The following is a 14,374-nucleotide window of genomic DNA, read 5'->3' as shown; positions in this document are numbered from 1 at the left end:
AAAAACTTTTGTATCCAGACTAAAACTAGTCAAAGTAAAAATACAGTTGTAACTGCTAGTCAATATCTTGAAATATGGCTGATATAATAAGCATGGTCATAGTCATGGTCTCATGTGGTCATAGAAAATTAGAGACTACCAAAAGGCCAACCAGCCAAATCCCTGAGAATCTCAATGGATGGATAAGTTGTAGCTTTTCACTTTTTTTTGTTATCCAAAGATTTCATGGCTACCCATACAATACACATCATGATCCCTATCTATGCACACAATTGTTATCTACTATCCTAATACAAGAGTAATCTTATGGATCTCGAAACCATTTTGTACTTTAAAAGCAAAAAAAGACAATGTGGACTGAATAGTTTTGGAATCAGCAATAAAGTATATGTAAATGTAACATAGTGGATCCCATGCATAGCTAAAAATTAAGTAATAGTAACAATAATGTCCAAATCAAACCAAATCTGAGATGAGATTGGGACAAACAAACAAAAGAGCTAGCTACTTCTTTGGTGCCTAGCGATCACTAAGACAAACATCACCATTCCTTCTTCTTTTTTTTTTTGTTTTCTGTCAAAATGATCAAGATTCAATACGCATCATCATGAGCGAACAATTTTAAATTAGGCCCGGACAGATTGTAAGGTCAGGTATTTCCTAGGCTTCTGTGGTTTCAGGTGTCATAATGAAGTAGCAAATCTCAAGGAAAACACACAGACACGCACACAGAGAACAATAATTGCAAATACATAACAATGCAAAGTATGAAAAAATAACTATGAAAGACTTGGCTTATGGTGAGATTCAGGGAATTAACTGAAGAATGAAACAATGAATCTAAACATCACAACACCAATTGTGTACTGTAATCTTGGCTAAAGCTGTCCACTAATTTGCTTATTCAGAACTGGAGATCAAGCAGAAAATGAAGAGAATACAAATGGTAACAACAGATTATTACTAGTAGAGCCTACCGGAACACTCAGCCGAACCACAATAGCAAAATTTCTTCTTGATATTACCATTGGAGTCACGCACCTGATCGATCTTATAGTTGTAATCATATGTGAGTTCCTCAAGTGGACGTATAACTTCCTGTGCAAAGAACATCACGTGAGGAATTCTGGTTTCATCATGTTCGTACAATACGTCCTGCGCATACATATTAGGCGAGCAGCTATGGTTTATCAACCTCCCTATGTTCCCTTTCCGTGCTGCGTCTATGGTGAACGGATCCTCCTCCTCCCCGAGGTTAAAGAGATACTCATCTTTCCCGGTAAGTATTTCAGCTTGTTTATCCTCAAGAAGCTCTCCTGCGTACTCACAGACGAGGCTTCCCACTGGAATAGTTTCCAGCGATCTCACACCCCAGCCCCTTGACTCTGTTTTGAAGAGCTCCAGCTTTATCTTGATCCCGTGCTGTGAGACTCGCATGTAGCAAGAAGGCGGGCATTTGCAGTGTGGTCCACACTCATAGACCAATGGTTTTACTTCTAAAATGGCTCCGTCGTTATTATACGGTATCTCTCCACCGTTTTTTGCAACACAGGAACACGTTTTTGATTCGGAGCAACGTTTTGTGCAACCGCAGGTCCTTGCAGGAATTGGCTTACACCATTCCGGATATATCATTTTAGCCGTGTAAGTAAACGGAGGAGGTTTCTCGTCGTCTATATCATTCACAGCGCGTATGGGTAATGTCTCTTCCCCTCCTGAGATGTCAACATTGCAAAGAACTTGCCTTAACTTGGATTTCTTTGTTTTCTCAACCACTTTCCAAGTAAGCTCGGGTTGTCCAGGAATACGTCGGAGTTTGAACTTGAAGACAAGCTTACCGTGAGACCCGGTTTCTTCCCAATACTCTTCCACCAGATACAAACCATCATAAACATAATTCTTTGCAGCAGCTGATGGTTTTAACGTCGTATTCTTGTAGCCTCTTATGACCCGCACAGGGTTCTTTTTGTGTATACTATTTTTCAACGCGAGGTTTCCTTTTACAAGCTGTTGGTCTTTGGGTTCATTATCTTTCTTTCCCTTTTTCTTCCCCAAGTTTCCGCCTTGGCCTGTATAGATCAAGACATCCGAGTTATCAAGCACGTCACCATAAACTCCAGATGATACGATACTCAAGGCAACTAGTTCCCCGTCGTAGTCTTTCATATAATCTATACCACTTTGACTTGGTCTATGTAAACCAACAGGGTTCAGGTCCATTCTATATTGAAATCCATCCCCAACCTCAACACCAGGCACGGCTCCGATAATATGAGTACGACTTTTACCTGCAGCCTCAACTGGTTTTGGAACTGTAACTTTCGACTTGTCAAGTTCCAATGACTCCACATCTTCTTGCAAGCTAATGCTTGAAGCCTGGACCTCCACCATATCTAGCTCACTTGTGTTCTCGGTTACATCAACTGATTTAAAGCGATCTTGGCCGACCACGTTTTCTCCAGGAATCAACTCAACCTCAGCTTCAGAACAAGGAACATAATCATCAGAAACATTCCTGTTGTTCTCGCGAGTATCAATTAGGACCTCCTCCTTCTGTAAAGTTCTCGATCTGAGCCGCATGGAAACCGTTCCACAATCAGGTGATAACTCGCTTTCTGCTGCAACTTTAAACCGCTTGGACTTCCTCCTACCCATAGGATCAGTGTATCTACCATTCCCTGAAGAAACTGATGTAGCTGGTTCCTCCTTAGAAAACTCACTACCACCGCGCAACGAACTAAGTATTGATGACTCTGAGTGTACCATGTTATTTATCTCCAATTCCTAAGAATATTAACTATAAAAAAAACACCATCCTAGTAGTTATCAGCTTTTGCCTTATTACATGAAAAAAAAAAAAAAAAAAAAAAAAACACCCATTAATCCAGAAACTGAACGCAAATCTCGAAATTACCAACTTTTGCCTAATTAATTACATTGTCTAGTTCTCAACAGAAACGCAGTGAAACGAGAGATGGAAGCGATTAAAAAAAAGAAACATCAAATCTTGTGTCTCAGAAGAAGGGTACAGAGATTTTTACCAGGCGAAATCAAATTGGCGGAGATGATGACGAGACGATTGGCCGGAGCGGGAGATATGAGGAGTCGCCTACTCAAATTGGGTAATTAGGCAAAACACAACAAAACCAGTTTGTTATTAATTGTCTTTCTTTCTTTTTCTTTTCGAGATTTGGGTAAATTGTCTTTGCACTCACTCAGATAATAACTATTGTTATCGCAGCATGCATCTCATGCCTCTCTTCTGTGTGGTTAAACCTGCTCTGTAACCTCTATTTATTCTAATTATTATTATATATGAAGAAAACTGCTATAATATTGATTTAGGGTTTTTATAAATCTACAAGACTATAATAATGATGTTTTATTGTAAATATAATATTTGAGAATATATAAAAAAAAATTGGAGATTTTTTACCTAACTTTTTTTGGAAATACAATTTCTGAGAATATTCTAGAGATCTTCATATTCCTATATTTTAGAAGTTTCTCAAAATAAAAAATTACATCTAAAATCTTTCAAAATATTAAAGGACAGCTTCTGTAATCTTCTTATACTGTTAGAGTTAAAATTGGTGTTAGATCAACAACTGAACACAATTACTTTCAACTAGAGATATCCCGTCGGGTCAACATTTTTAAAAAAATTATAATATAATAATAAAAATTATTGTTAGATTTCTTATGAAAAATTATTTTGTTTAAGATAGTATTTATTTTTAATTATTCTATAAATCTATAGATGTTTTTTTAATACTAATTATTTTAGAATATTATAGTATTATATTTTTTTGATGTATATTACAGTTTTATATTGTTTGTTTGTTGTATTTGCATCAATATTTTGTGAAATCTGAAGTAGTAATTTTAATATTATAATTGTGATCAAATAAAATTTATTAATTTATCAACTATATTAATTTAGTTTTACCAATCCGCCAATGTGGAAATTAAAACAAACATTTTTTCCATAGATTGAGTAATATATATTTTACAATAAAAAAAGAGTAATATATCATCGTTTTTAAAAATTCAAATCACAACAAATGTAGAAAAAATTCTTCATATTTGTTAATCATAAGTATTATCTGAAAATTCCAAAAAAATTTGTAAATAAAATAAAAGAAAGATGATAGGAGAATCATAATTTGAAATCTTAATAAAATCTTCGAAATCTAGTTAAAAATAATTTTAGTGTCTACTTGGATATAAAATCTTAGTTTTGAAATTCTGATTGGTTTATATTTTTTAAAAAAATATTTAGTAATTTTCGTCCATAATTTTATTAGAAAGAGAAAATAGTTTTTTTTAACTAATAATTATCCGTATTTTTAAAAAATCTTTGCTGTTACTTTTTTTCAAGTACAAATTAGTTTTGATTTGAATAGATTTTTTTTTACTTTTCTACATTTTTTTATTTTTGATATGTTAGCGTTTTTTATTTTTAATTAATTATATTTTTTTATTTAATTAATTAATATTAATTAAAATTTCCCAATTAATATAGTAGGATTCGATTTTAAATTTTAATTAAATAAATTAATTGAATTTGATTAATTGGAAAGAATTTTATAGATTTACTGGAATTAAGAAATTTATAGATAATATATGACGAATTGGATAGAGGTTTGATGGTAATTTATAAATTTCTAAACCTCCAAATTGAGGACATGAAAATCGAGCCAAGCTGGTAATTTTTTGCTTTTAAGAGATTAATTACGCAAAAAATCGTTTTCGTGTGGGTTTTACACAATTTCTTTTTGTTCGCATTGCAGAGGAAGAAGTCACCTTCAATGTCTATTAGAAAATATGTGTGTGATTAAGGTAAGTCTCTTGTTTTTAAAAAAAAAAATTATCAAGAGAATGGGAAACAAAACAAAAAAAATCAAGAACCTTAATTATTTTCCAACAGTTGATTACATGGTTCTGTTTATTCAAAATTTTTATTTTTCCTTTTATTCTTCAAATTTGTTGTCATGGTTCTGCACAAACTTTGTTGTCTGGTGATATAACCTCTCCGTTCCATTTTGTTTTTGTATGTATGAATTGAATTGAATTGAATTGCTTTGATATGAAAAAAAATAATAATAACAAACACTTTCATATGGAAAATACTACTTAATGCTATTGTCTAATGTGATATAACACAATGTATCATCTAGAATTGTTGAATAATGTCAAAGTCTACAAACTTACTAAACCATAGTTTGAGATTAAAGCAATGGCGGACCCACTTAGGAGGAAGGTGGGTCACCTGACCTGGGTAACTAATAAAATAATTGGTTTTACATGTATTTACGTAAAGTTTCAATAGCACATATGGTAAATTCTGTACTGTTGACCTCCCCAATCCCGAATTCGACCAACAATATGACGTATTAATATTTTCCGCCTGGAATTGACCTCTCTAAATTTAATCATGGAACCACTAAATTTTATTTTTCCTCTCTCTTTCATTTCACGAGCCGATCCCAAAACTCTTCGATTTGGGAGAATCCAATGGCCATCTAATAAATAAAGAAGAGATTGAATAATGAATTTTCTGTGTATTCCTTCGTACCCAGAAGTCGAGTATATATACAACTCTACAAAGAGGTATTGTCTTGGAGACCAAGTTAAGAAAAGATACGTTAAATCTATAAGATATGTAAATAATATATTATCCATTACCCCCTTGTCCCGAAACTCATCAAACTCCCGTTGTCCCAAAGCTTTTGTAAAAATGTCCGCAAGTTGTATTGTTGTGGAGACATAAGTTGTGGCAATGTTGTCCGACTTGATTTCATCTCGGATAAAGTGACAGTCTTTTTCGATATGTTTGGTTCTTTCATGAAAAACCGGATTCGCACTAATGTGTAAAGCAGCTTTATTATCACAGTAAAGCCGCATCGGTTGCGTCAAAACTACACCCAAATCTAAAAGGAGGTTTTTCAGCCATTTCAACTCCTTGGTCGTCATAGCCATTGCTCTGTACTCTGCTTCAGCAGAAGATTGACTCATCACATCTTGTTTCTTTGTTTTCCAAGAGATTGGTGACTGTCCGAGCTGAGTAAACCAACCAGTCGAAGATCGTCGTGTCATTGGGCAACCTGCATAGTCGGAATCACACCACCCATAAATTTGAAGATCACTGTCCGCACGAAGCAATATTCCTTGGCTTGGGCTGCTTTTCGAATAATGAAGAACTCGAATAGCAGCTTCCCAATGTTCTTTTCGCGGAGCACTCATAAATTTTGATAAGATATTCACCGAGTATGCTAGGTCGGGTCTAGTAACACCAAGATAAATCAATTTACCAACTAGACGTTGATACTGTTCCGGGTTTGAGAGAAACGGACCAACTGCCAAACCAAGTCGATGATGTTGTTCAAGAGGAAAGAATATCGGTTTCGAATCCAACTATCCGGTCTCAGCCAAGATATCAAGTACATATTTCCTTTGACTCAAGTAAATCCCTTTTGGACTCCTTGCAACTTCGATACCCAAAAAATATTTTAACACACCTAAATCCTTCATGTAAAAACATGTGCTAAGATATTTTTTAAAGTCTTCTATCGCTTGAACTGTGTTTCCCGTGATGACCAAGTCATCCACATAAACAAGTACCCTGATTTCTACTCCATTCTTCTTGTAGATAAAAAGAGAATAATCCGCAAATGACTGTTCAAAACCATATTGTTCGAGTGAAGACGCAAGCTTGGCAAACCAACAACATGGAGCTTGCTTTAGCCCGTACAGCGACTTCCGCAGTCTACATACCTTACCATCGTTGTGTGAAGGAAATCCAGGTGGCAACGTCATATACACTTCTTCTTCGAGATCTCCGTGAAGAAATGCGTTATGTACATCCATCTGATGGACTTCCCAGTTTCGAGCTGCAACCACAGAGAGAAAGGATCTAACCGTAGTCATTTTAACAACTGGAGCGAAAGTTTCACCATAGTCTACTCCAGCAACTTTTCGATTTCCTAACACCACCAGTCTCGCTTTGTACCGTTCAATTGTCCCATCGGAACGATGCTTTATACGAAACACACATTGACAACCAATTGCCTTTTTGTTCTTTGGAAGATCTTCAAGTGTCCATGTCTTATTTAACTCAAGTGAACCTATTTCACTACCCACTGCATTTTTCCATCGATCATCTTTCATTGCTTCTGCAAAACTTTGTGGTTCATGCGCACTAGTGATCGCGGCCAGAAACACTTTATGATTTTCAGAGAACCGACTACACAAAACCACAGCTGCAATAGGATATGGCTTGTCGGAGTCTACACAAACGAAACTGGTATCATAATCTTTAAGATACCCAAGCTTTTTGCGTTCCCGTTCACCAACACGCAAAGGAGCCGTGACGTGTTCCTGTGCAGGAATGTCGCTGGTGTGCTGCTCAATATCATCATCTTATTCAGTATTATCAGTGGAAACATGATCAATATCGCTTTCATTCGATTCTATATTCACTGGCAGAGACACTTCAATTCTATCAAGAACTACATTCGTATTTTCACTAGTTACGACCATCGGATCAGTTCCCACCAGACCTCCTTGATCATCATCAATTGTGAGAGCCGCATGTGCATTATCAGCAAAAGGATCTTCAGTTATACTCCTTTGTGTAGACAGGAAATGAATGGTGTCTTCACGAAACACCACATCTCGTGACACAAAAAAACTTCTTTTTCCAAGTCAAACACACGCCACCCTTTCTTTTTCCATATTCTGAAAGTACATCAAACCTCCAACTGGTCTACCTATCCCAATCAGCATCCTCGTAGTGCGGTCCTGAACAACGCAAAATGGAACAGACATTTGTATAACACAATTATTTTCCTCCATCAACTGTGAAACTGATATCAAATCAAACCCTAGATTTTCTATGTAGAACACATTAATCAATCGTAGATGAGAATTTAATACAACTGTTCCAACTGTGTTTCCTACCATTGTCCGTCCATCAGCCAAAATTATTTGTGTTGGTGTCGATGTTCTTAAATTCATAAGAATCTCTTTCTTACAAGTCAAGTGATGAGTCGCTCCGCTATCTATTATCCAAGAAGGAGAAAGCAACTTACCCGATGATTGTTCGTCCGCTCCGATGGCCGCAGCGTTCATCACACGCTTAACACTGAGCCACTGTTCGTTCGTGAGTCCGCACACAGCTGTTCTGTCTGCATCCGTGACCGCCACGTTTGCCACTCCAATGTTGGTCTGTCCAACTACTCTTGCCACGTTTGCACGAGCAACTCCACCTCTTCCTCGTGAAATCCCGGTTGATGGTCCAACTCCTCTTCCACGACCCACATGGTTTCGTGGTCTATCACCCCACCACTCCGGAAATCCCAAGATTGGAAAACAAGTCTCAGATCGATGTCCTGTTTGTCCACAGTTTGAACAGACAATTCCAACGTCTTTGTCATCTCCTCGATACTTTGGCTTTTGTGTTTGTGCCACAAATGCCATGTTCTCCGATTTTTCTTCTGGATTCTTTTTCTTCAACCGAGCATCCTCATCTTGTGTCACCTTCAAGTAAACATACTCAAGCGTAGGCAACGGTTCTTGAGAAAGAAGGTTAGATTTCACCATTCCATAAACTTCTTCGTCAAGTCCCATCACAAAGTCATGAACCTTATCTTCCTCTCTTCTCTTCTCTTCTTCGGCACCGAAATTACATGTGCAAAGTCCACATGTACAGCTCAGCAGAGGTCGATAACATCCAAGACAATCCCAAATCTTCGTAAGCTTTCCATAGTATGCCTCAATACTCATCCCAGCTTGTTGACAATTTGCAAGTTCTTTGCGCAATTGTTGTACTCGAGGTCCGTTGGTAACACGAAATCTCTTTCTTATGTGTTTCCACAAATCTCGTGCTAGTGGCTTGTGTGAGATATTGGACAGCAGCTTCGGTACGATTGTCATCTTAATCCAAGAGACAATCAATGCATTGATTGGCTTCCAATCATCGTAATCTGGTGATCCTTCGGTTGGGGCTTTGATGGAGCCATCGAGAAATCCAAATTTCTTTCGTTAGTAAAGAGCCGTCTCCAAGTTGATGGCCCACTCTTCGTAGTTATCTCCTCTCAAGAGAGGACGTGATATGATGCTTCCGGGATTGTCGTTCGAGGTCAAGTCGTATGGAGAAATCGTTCGTCGTTGAATCTCCATCGTTGTCGGTTTCGTAGACACCATCGTTTTGTTGTCTTCGGTCATCGTCACAGAAAAAATAAAACAGGTTCAATAAAGAGATCGTAAATTATGTCACAAAACCAGGATCATTTTATGTCTGCTCTGATACCATGATAAATAAAGAAGAGATTGAATAATGAATTTTCTGTGTATTCCTTCGTACCCAGAAGTCGAGTATATATACAACTCTACAAAGAGGTATTGTCTTGGAGACCAAGTTAAGAAAAGATACGATAAATCTATAAGATATGTAAATAATATATATTCTCCATTACCATCTCCGGCGCTGTTGATGAAGCCTGAACTCCACTTCTCGCTGTAACCACCGTTGACGACAGAAGCAAACCAGCCGTCAGATCTTCCTCCGGTGGCTGGGGGATCCGCCGGATTCATCATCGGTAATTCCCCCGAGATTCCCGCCAATTTCTTGCTTCGTGTTCCTCGTCGGAATTTTTGATTTCTGGTTTTGTTCGACTTTAGGTCTGGAGGTTGCTGAGCGATTCGCTTACTACGGGATATCTTCGAATCTGATTACGTATCTGACTGGACCACTGGGGCAATCGACGGCGGCTGCTGCCGCTAACGTCAACACTTGGTCTGGAACGGCGTCGTTGGTTCCTCTCCTCGGTGCTTTTGTCGCTGACATGTTTCTAGGGTCGTTTCCGTACCATCCTCTTCGCCGCCTCTGCTCTCTATATATTGGTACCAAGCTCTCTCTCTCTCTCTCTCTCTCTCTCTCTCTCTCTCTCTCTCTCTTTCTCTCTCTCTCTCTCTCTCTCTATTTGTATCTTAGTCTCTTCACATTCTTCTCTAGAGATGAGTCTGAAGTTGTATAGTGGATTTGATTGAAACAAACAGGGGCTTGGTTTACTGACTTTATCTGCAATGGTTCCTTCAGACTGCAATGCTTAGAAAACTACTCTCTTCTTGCTCTCCTCGATTTCAAGTGATCATGTTCTTTAGTGCCCTGTATCTAGTGGCCCTAGCCCAAGGTGGTCACAAACCCTGTGTTCAGGCTTTTGGAGCGGATCAGTTTGATGAAAAAGGATCCTAAAGAGGCTTTTGGATATAGAATTGCAGGATGTTCAATTATTTTGTCAACACTATCTGCCTACGGAAATTGGCTTATGAACTTTGAAGTTCTCAATAATGCGAGGGATAGAATTTATTTCAAAGTGTTTGATGTGAGCTAATAATCATCTGTTGTTTTCTTTTTAAGTCTTATTTTCTCTTGTTTCATGTGTTTGCTCTGCTGCTCTTGCAAAACCAATGATGTCTTAGAGTCTTGCATTAATTCTGTTTCAAGTATTTATGTAACTTTGTTTGTTGATTGCAGGGAGTTGCTGGTTAATGTCTTCACCAGCTCGAATAAGAGAAAGCCAGAGCATATCATACCAAATTCTTACCATTTTACAGTTTTTAAAAAAGTTTTTAACTTCATTATTTCCAAATATTATAATTAAAAACATACTTAAGTATCCTTTTTTAGTATCTACAGTTGAACTTGCTCAGCACCCAAATATTTGATTTGATGCCTTTTTATTCTACCTTTTTTTTGTTTTGTCGTCATATCTTTTATAGTACTGCTTTCTATCAATTTATTATAGACCTAAACAAAATCTTTATTCTTGTCCTTTCCCAAACTTTCCCATTAATTTTTTTTTAATCTCAAAAGCTCAAAAGAGATAATCATAATAATAACATAACAGCAAAAAAAAACTTTCTAATAAAGTAAATGAATAATAAATTAAATTAAAAAAAAAAAACAATTTTAAAGAGATTTGAGTGGTTACACATTATAATAATAAGCTAATTTATTCATGCGTCGACAAAAAAAAAACGCTGTACTGTATACACAACCAACCACCATCAACAACAGTAACTTATGCAGCTATTGCTCTCTCTTCGTCTTCTTCTTCTTCCCATTTTCTTCTTTGCAATCCTCAATCACTTTTATCTCTATCCAAATGCAGCTACCTCTCTTTCAATTCTCCGTCTTTGCTCCCATTTCTCTATGAAGTTCTCTCGGCTACTCCGACGACTTCTCCTGTCGGTGAGTCTCGCGCCTTCGAGAATCTTCTCTGTATCGAGTTTTGTGTTAAATTTGAATTCTTTAGGCTTCTCTCATGATGTTTGATTCTGGGTTTGTTTAGGTTTTCTTCTTCCTATAAGCCCTTTTGTGTGTTTGGCGTGTTATGTTTCTTTTCGGATTGTAATTTGAAAATTTCAAGGTAATTGTATAATGTTACTCGACTTCTAGGGTTCATATATAAACGCAACTTGAGATGGTTTTACTTGAATTAATTCGTTCTATTGCTTGTAATTTGCATAAAGTGTCGTAATTCAGGAAGCTGAAGTCTGTGTTGTATCTCTTGTGACAGAGCTGGTGTTTTCTGCAATAGAAGTCAGGTTAAGTAGCATTGTTTACAAAAGGAGATGACTTTGGGAGGTTGGAGTCAGAGATTTATCCAAGCAGCAACTTCTTCTGAATCTGAGGATTCTGCTTTGGATTTGGAAAGAAATCATCATCACTGCAATCACTTGAGTCTTCCATCATCATCTTCAAGTCCATCTCCTCTTCAGCCATTTACACTCAACATCCAGCACGCTGAGAGTAATGCTCCTTACTTCTCCTGGCCTACTCTTAGCCGGCTTAACGATGCTGTTGAAGACCGAGCTAACTACTTTGGAAATCTCCAGAAAGGGGTTTTACCTGAAGTTGTTGGCAGGTTGCCTTCAGGACAACAAGCCACCACCTTGCTTGAGCTCATGACCATTAGAGCGTTTCATAGTAAAATCCTGCGCCGCTTCAGCCTTGGTACTGCAGTTGGGTTTCGGATTAGCCGTGGTGTTCTAACCAATATTCCAGCAATACTTGTCTTTGTTGCTAGGAAAGTCCATAGGCAATGGCTAAGTCCAATGCAGTGTCTTCCTTCTGCCCTCGAGGTTGGGTTATATCTTGTGTTCATCCATTCTACACACAGCCTTTCAGAAATTTTATCGGAGTATATATGATAAGATGTATTCATTCCGTTAATAGGGTCCTGGAGGGGTATGGTGCGATGTAGATGTTGTGGAATTCCAATATTACGGTGCTCCTGCTGCAACACCTAAAGAACAGGTTTATAATGAACTTGTAGATGGTTTGAGAGGAAGTGATCCCTGCATTGGCTCGGGTTCTCAGGTACATCTTTTTTTCATCCTCCCATCTTCTAAGAACTGTAACCGTAAAGTTTCAGTTTCTGTTTCATGTTGTGTAGGTTGCAAGCCAAGAAACATATGGAACCTTGGGAGCTATAGTGAAAAGCAGAACAGGTAACCATCAGGTTGGTTTCCTTACTAATCGGCATGTCGCTGTTGATTTGGATTATCCAAGCCAGAAAATGTTTCATCCTTTACCTCCAAGCCTTGGACCGGGTGTCTACCTCGGTGCAGTTGAGAGAGCAACATCGTTTATCACAGATGATCAGTGGTACGGCATATTTGCTGGCACAAATCCAGGTACTCCAGTTATAATTTTATGGCAAATCTCTGCATCGTTCTGTTCAGGAACCGACATATCTGCGGACACTCTTCTTTCATACTGACTATACAGGTCATCTCTATCCCAATGCAGAAACATTTGTAAGAGCGGACGGTGCCTTTATTCCTTTTGCAGAAGATTTCAACACGAGCAATGTAACTACGGTGATAAAAGGCATTGGTGAGATAGGAAATGTGCACGTTATAGATTTGCAATCCCCAATTGATAGCCTTATTGGGAAACAAGTTGTCAAAGTTGGAAGAAGCTCTGGATATACTACCGGAACCATAATGGCTTATGCTTTGGAATACAACGACGAGAAAGGGATCTGTTTTCTCACGGACTTTCTGGTCATAGGCGAAAACCAGCAAACTTTTGACCTTGAAGGTGACAGCGGAAGCCTTATACTCTTAACAGGTCCAAATGGTCAGAAGCCACGACCAGTTGGGATCATTTGGGGTGGGACAGCCAACCGAGGAAGACTTAAACTAATAGCCGGTCAAGAACCCGAGAACTGGACAAGTGGAGTGGATCTTGGTCGCCTTTTGGATCTCTTGGAGCTTGATCTCATCACATCGAACCATGAGCTTGAAGGTTTGGAACTCTTTTTCCTTATTTTTTATTAGAATGGTTGCCAAGTTTTCATGCCTTGTTCTTTGTGGCTTTTGTACACTTTGCAGCAGCCGCCCGAGAACAGAGGAACACTTCGGTTACAGCCCTTGATTCAACTGTTAGCCAGTCATCCCCGCCCGACCCTGTTCCATCAGGAGACAAACAAGATGAGAGCTTTGAGCCATTTATTCCACCTGAGTTTCATATAGAAGAAGCTATCAAGCTAGCACCTGAAATAGAGGAACTTTTGTTCATTGCTCCTATATCGGATAACGAGTCCACGTCTGCCGTTAAAAGGCAAGAGAAACCCAAATTAGACGACCTCGTCGATTTAAAGAACAGTTCAGAAGAAGAGGTTAACGTATCGTTGCATCTAGGTGAGCCCAAACTAAAGAAACCAAAGTTTACTTAGCTAAAGCCGGTTTAGTTTGGTTTGATGGCGACTTGAGTAAATCCCAAAAATTTTATGTCGTAATTGTGCATAGTATTATTATTCTTTGCGGACGAAAGATGTACCGGGACCAAGTTATGTAGTAAAATTGTATAAGCTTAAATTTTATGAAATTTAAAGAAAGGTATTAATAATCATTAATACCCTATGTAACACTAACCGGATGATGATCCAGAATTTTGACTTATGATTTCCGGTTTGGTCAGTTAGAAAACCATTCACACAAACTTAAAGGTCAAAAGAGCGAATCCATTCAAATGCAATTATTGAAATAGTAGATAGTAAAAAGTAAAAACTAAAAATTAGTAGAAGTATGAATGAGATTTGTGAAAGAAAAGAAAAAGTGTTTACGTAACATGAAAAGCTTTACAGTTTCGGGTCTTATAAAATTTTATGCAATTATGGTAACGAGTCTGATGACCACTTTCATTTGCTTTTCAGTACGAATCTATTTTGACAAGAAATCATTAAGGTGGGTAAACAAACTTTATGGTCAAGTGGCCTCTAACAGTGCCACCAATCAAGCTCAAAAGTTGTACTTAACCGACACCTTCTGTGAAAAACACACATAATTACATGTGTAC

At 37.8% G+C, this 14,374-nt stretch overlaps 1 protein-coding gene, 1 long non-coding RNA gene and 3 pseudogenes across 7 annotated transcripts; 3 read left to right on the top strand and 2 right to left on the bottom strand.

Moving 5' to 3' along the window:
- Nucleotides 1–768: 768 nt before the first annotated feature.
- LOC104781916 (histone-lysine N-methyltransferase, H3 lysine-9 specific SUVH5 pseudogene) lies at nucleotides 769–3,384 on the bottom strand (annotated as a pseudogene). Its single transcript, XR_015597185.1, has 2 exons — nucleotides 3,042–3,384; nucleotides 769–2,797 (listed from the first exon to the last, which is right to left on the bottom strand). The product of XR_015597185.1 is annotated as a histone-lysine N-methyltransferase, H3 lysine-9 specific SUVH5 pseudogene (transcript).
- A 1,234-nt stretch (nucleotides 3,385–4,618) lies between these two features.
- LOC147946214 (uncharacterized) lies at nucleotides 4,619–5,130 on the top strand. Its single transcript, XR_015596187.1, has 2 exons — nucleotides 4,619–4,708; nucleotides 4,794–5,130. It is a non-coding gene; the product is annotated as an uncharacterized LOC147946214 (long non-coding RNA).
- A 341-nt stretch (nucleotides 5,131–5,471) lies between these two features.
- On the bottom strand, nucleotides 5,472–9,183 carry LOC109132539 (uncharacterized; annotated as a pseudogene).
- Nucleotides 9,184–9,513: 330 nt separating this feature from the next.
- On the top strand, nucleotides 9,514–10,262 carry LOC104781915 (protein NRT1/ PTR FAMILY 5.10 pseudogene; annotated as a pseudogene). Its single transcript, XR_002037772.2, has 3 exons — nucleotides 9,514–9,602; nucleotides 9,685–9,906; nucleotides 10,063–10,262. The product of XR_002037772.2 is annotated as a protein NRT1/ PTR FAMILY 5.10 pseudogene (transcript).
- On the top strand, nucleotides 10,249–13,949 carry LOC104784188 (protein NARROW LEAF 1). 4 transcript variants are annotated; one of them, XM_087510820.1, is made up of 7 exons: nucleotides 10,249–10,388; nucleotides 10,541–11,257; nucleotides 11,586–12,150; nucleotides 12,245–12,388; nucleotides 12,465–12,705; nucleotides 12,821–13,321; nucleotides 13,411–13,949. In XM_087510820.1, exons 3-7 carry the CDS (start codon nucleotides 11,641–11,643, stop codon nucleotides 13,749–13,751), a joined length of 1,737 nt encoding a protein of 578 aa, XP_087366946.1. In that variant the 5' UTR covers nucleotides 10,249–10,388; nucleotides 10,541–11,257; nucleotides 11,586–11,640; the 3' UTR covers nucleotides 13,752–13,949. The 4 variants fall into 4 exon arrangements, with proteins under 4 accessions (XP_087366946.1, XP_087366944.1, XP_087366945.1 ...); XM_087510819.1 differs by lacking the exon at nucleotides 10,249–10,388 and adding an exon at nucleotides 11,358–11,435 and having other exon boundaries at nucleotides 11,011–11,257; nucleotides 13,408–13,949; XM_087510821.1 differs by lacking the exon at nucleotides 10,249–10,388 and adding an exon at nucleotides 11,358–11,435 and having other exon boundaries at nucleotides 11,036–11,257.
- Nucleotides 13,950–14,374: the final 425 nt, after the last annotated feature.

Source organism: Camelina sativa, chromosome 4 (assembly GCF_030686135.1).
Source record: "Camelina sativa cultivar CO46 ecotype springtype chromosome 4, ASM3068613v1".
NCBI lineage: Eukaryota > Viridiplantae > Streptophyta > Magnoliopsida > Brassicales > Brassicaceae > Camelina > Camelina sativa.
This window is presented reverse-complemented; position numbering and strand designations above follow the sequence as displayed.

Coding starts and splice junctions, on each gene's coding strand:
- LOC104784188 (XM_087510818.1), top strand. CDS start 11,641: ATGACTTTGGGAGGTTGGAGTCAGAGATTTATCCAAGCAGCAACTTCT. Junction 12,389..12,464: donor GCATTGGCTCGGGTTCTCAG/GTACATCTTTTT, acceptor CATGTTGTGTAG/GTTGCAAGCCAAGAAACATA. Junction 12,706..12,820: donor ATTTGCTGGCACAAATCCAG/GTACTCCAGTTA, acceptor ATCCCAATGCAG/AAACATTTGTAAGAGCGGAC.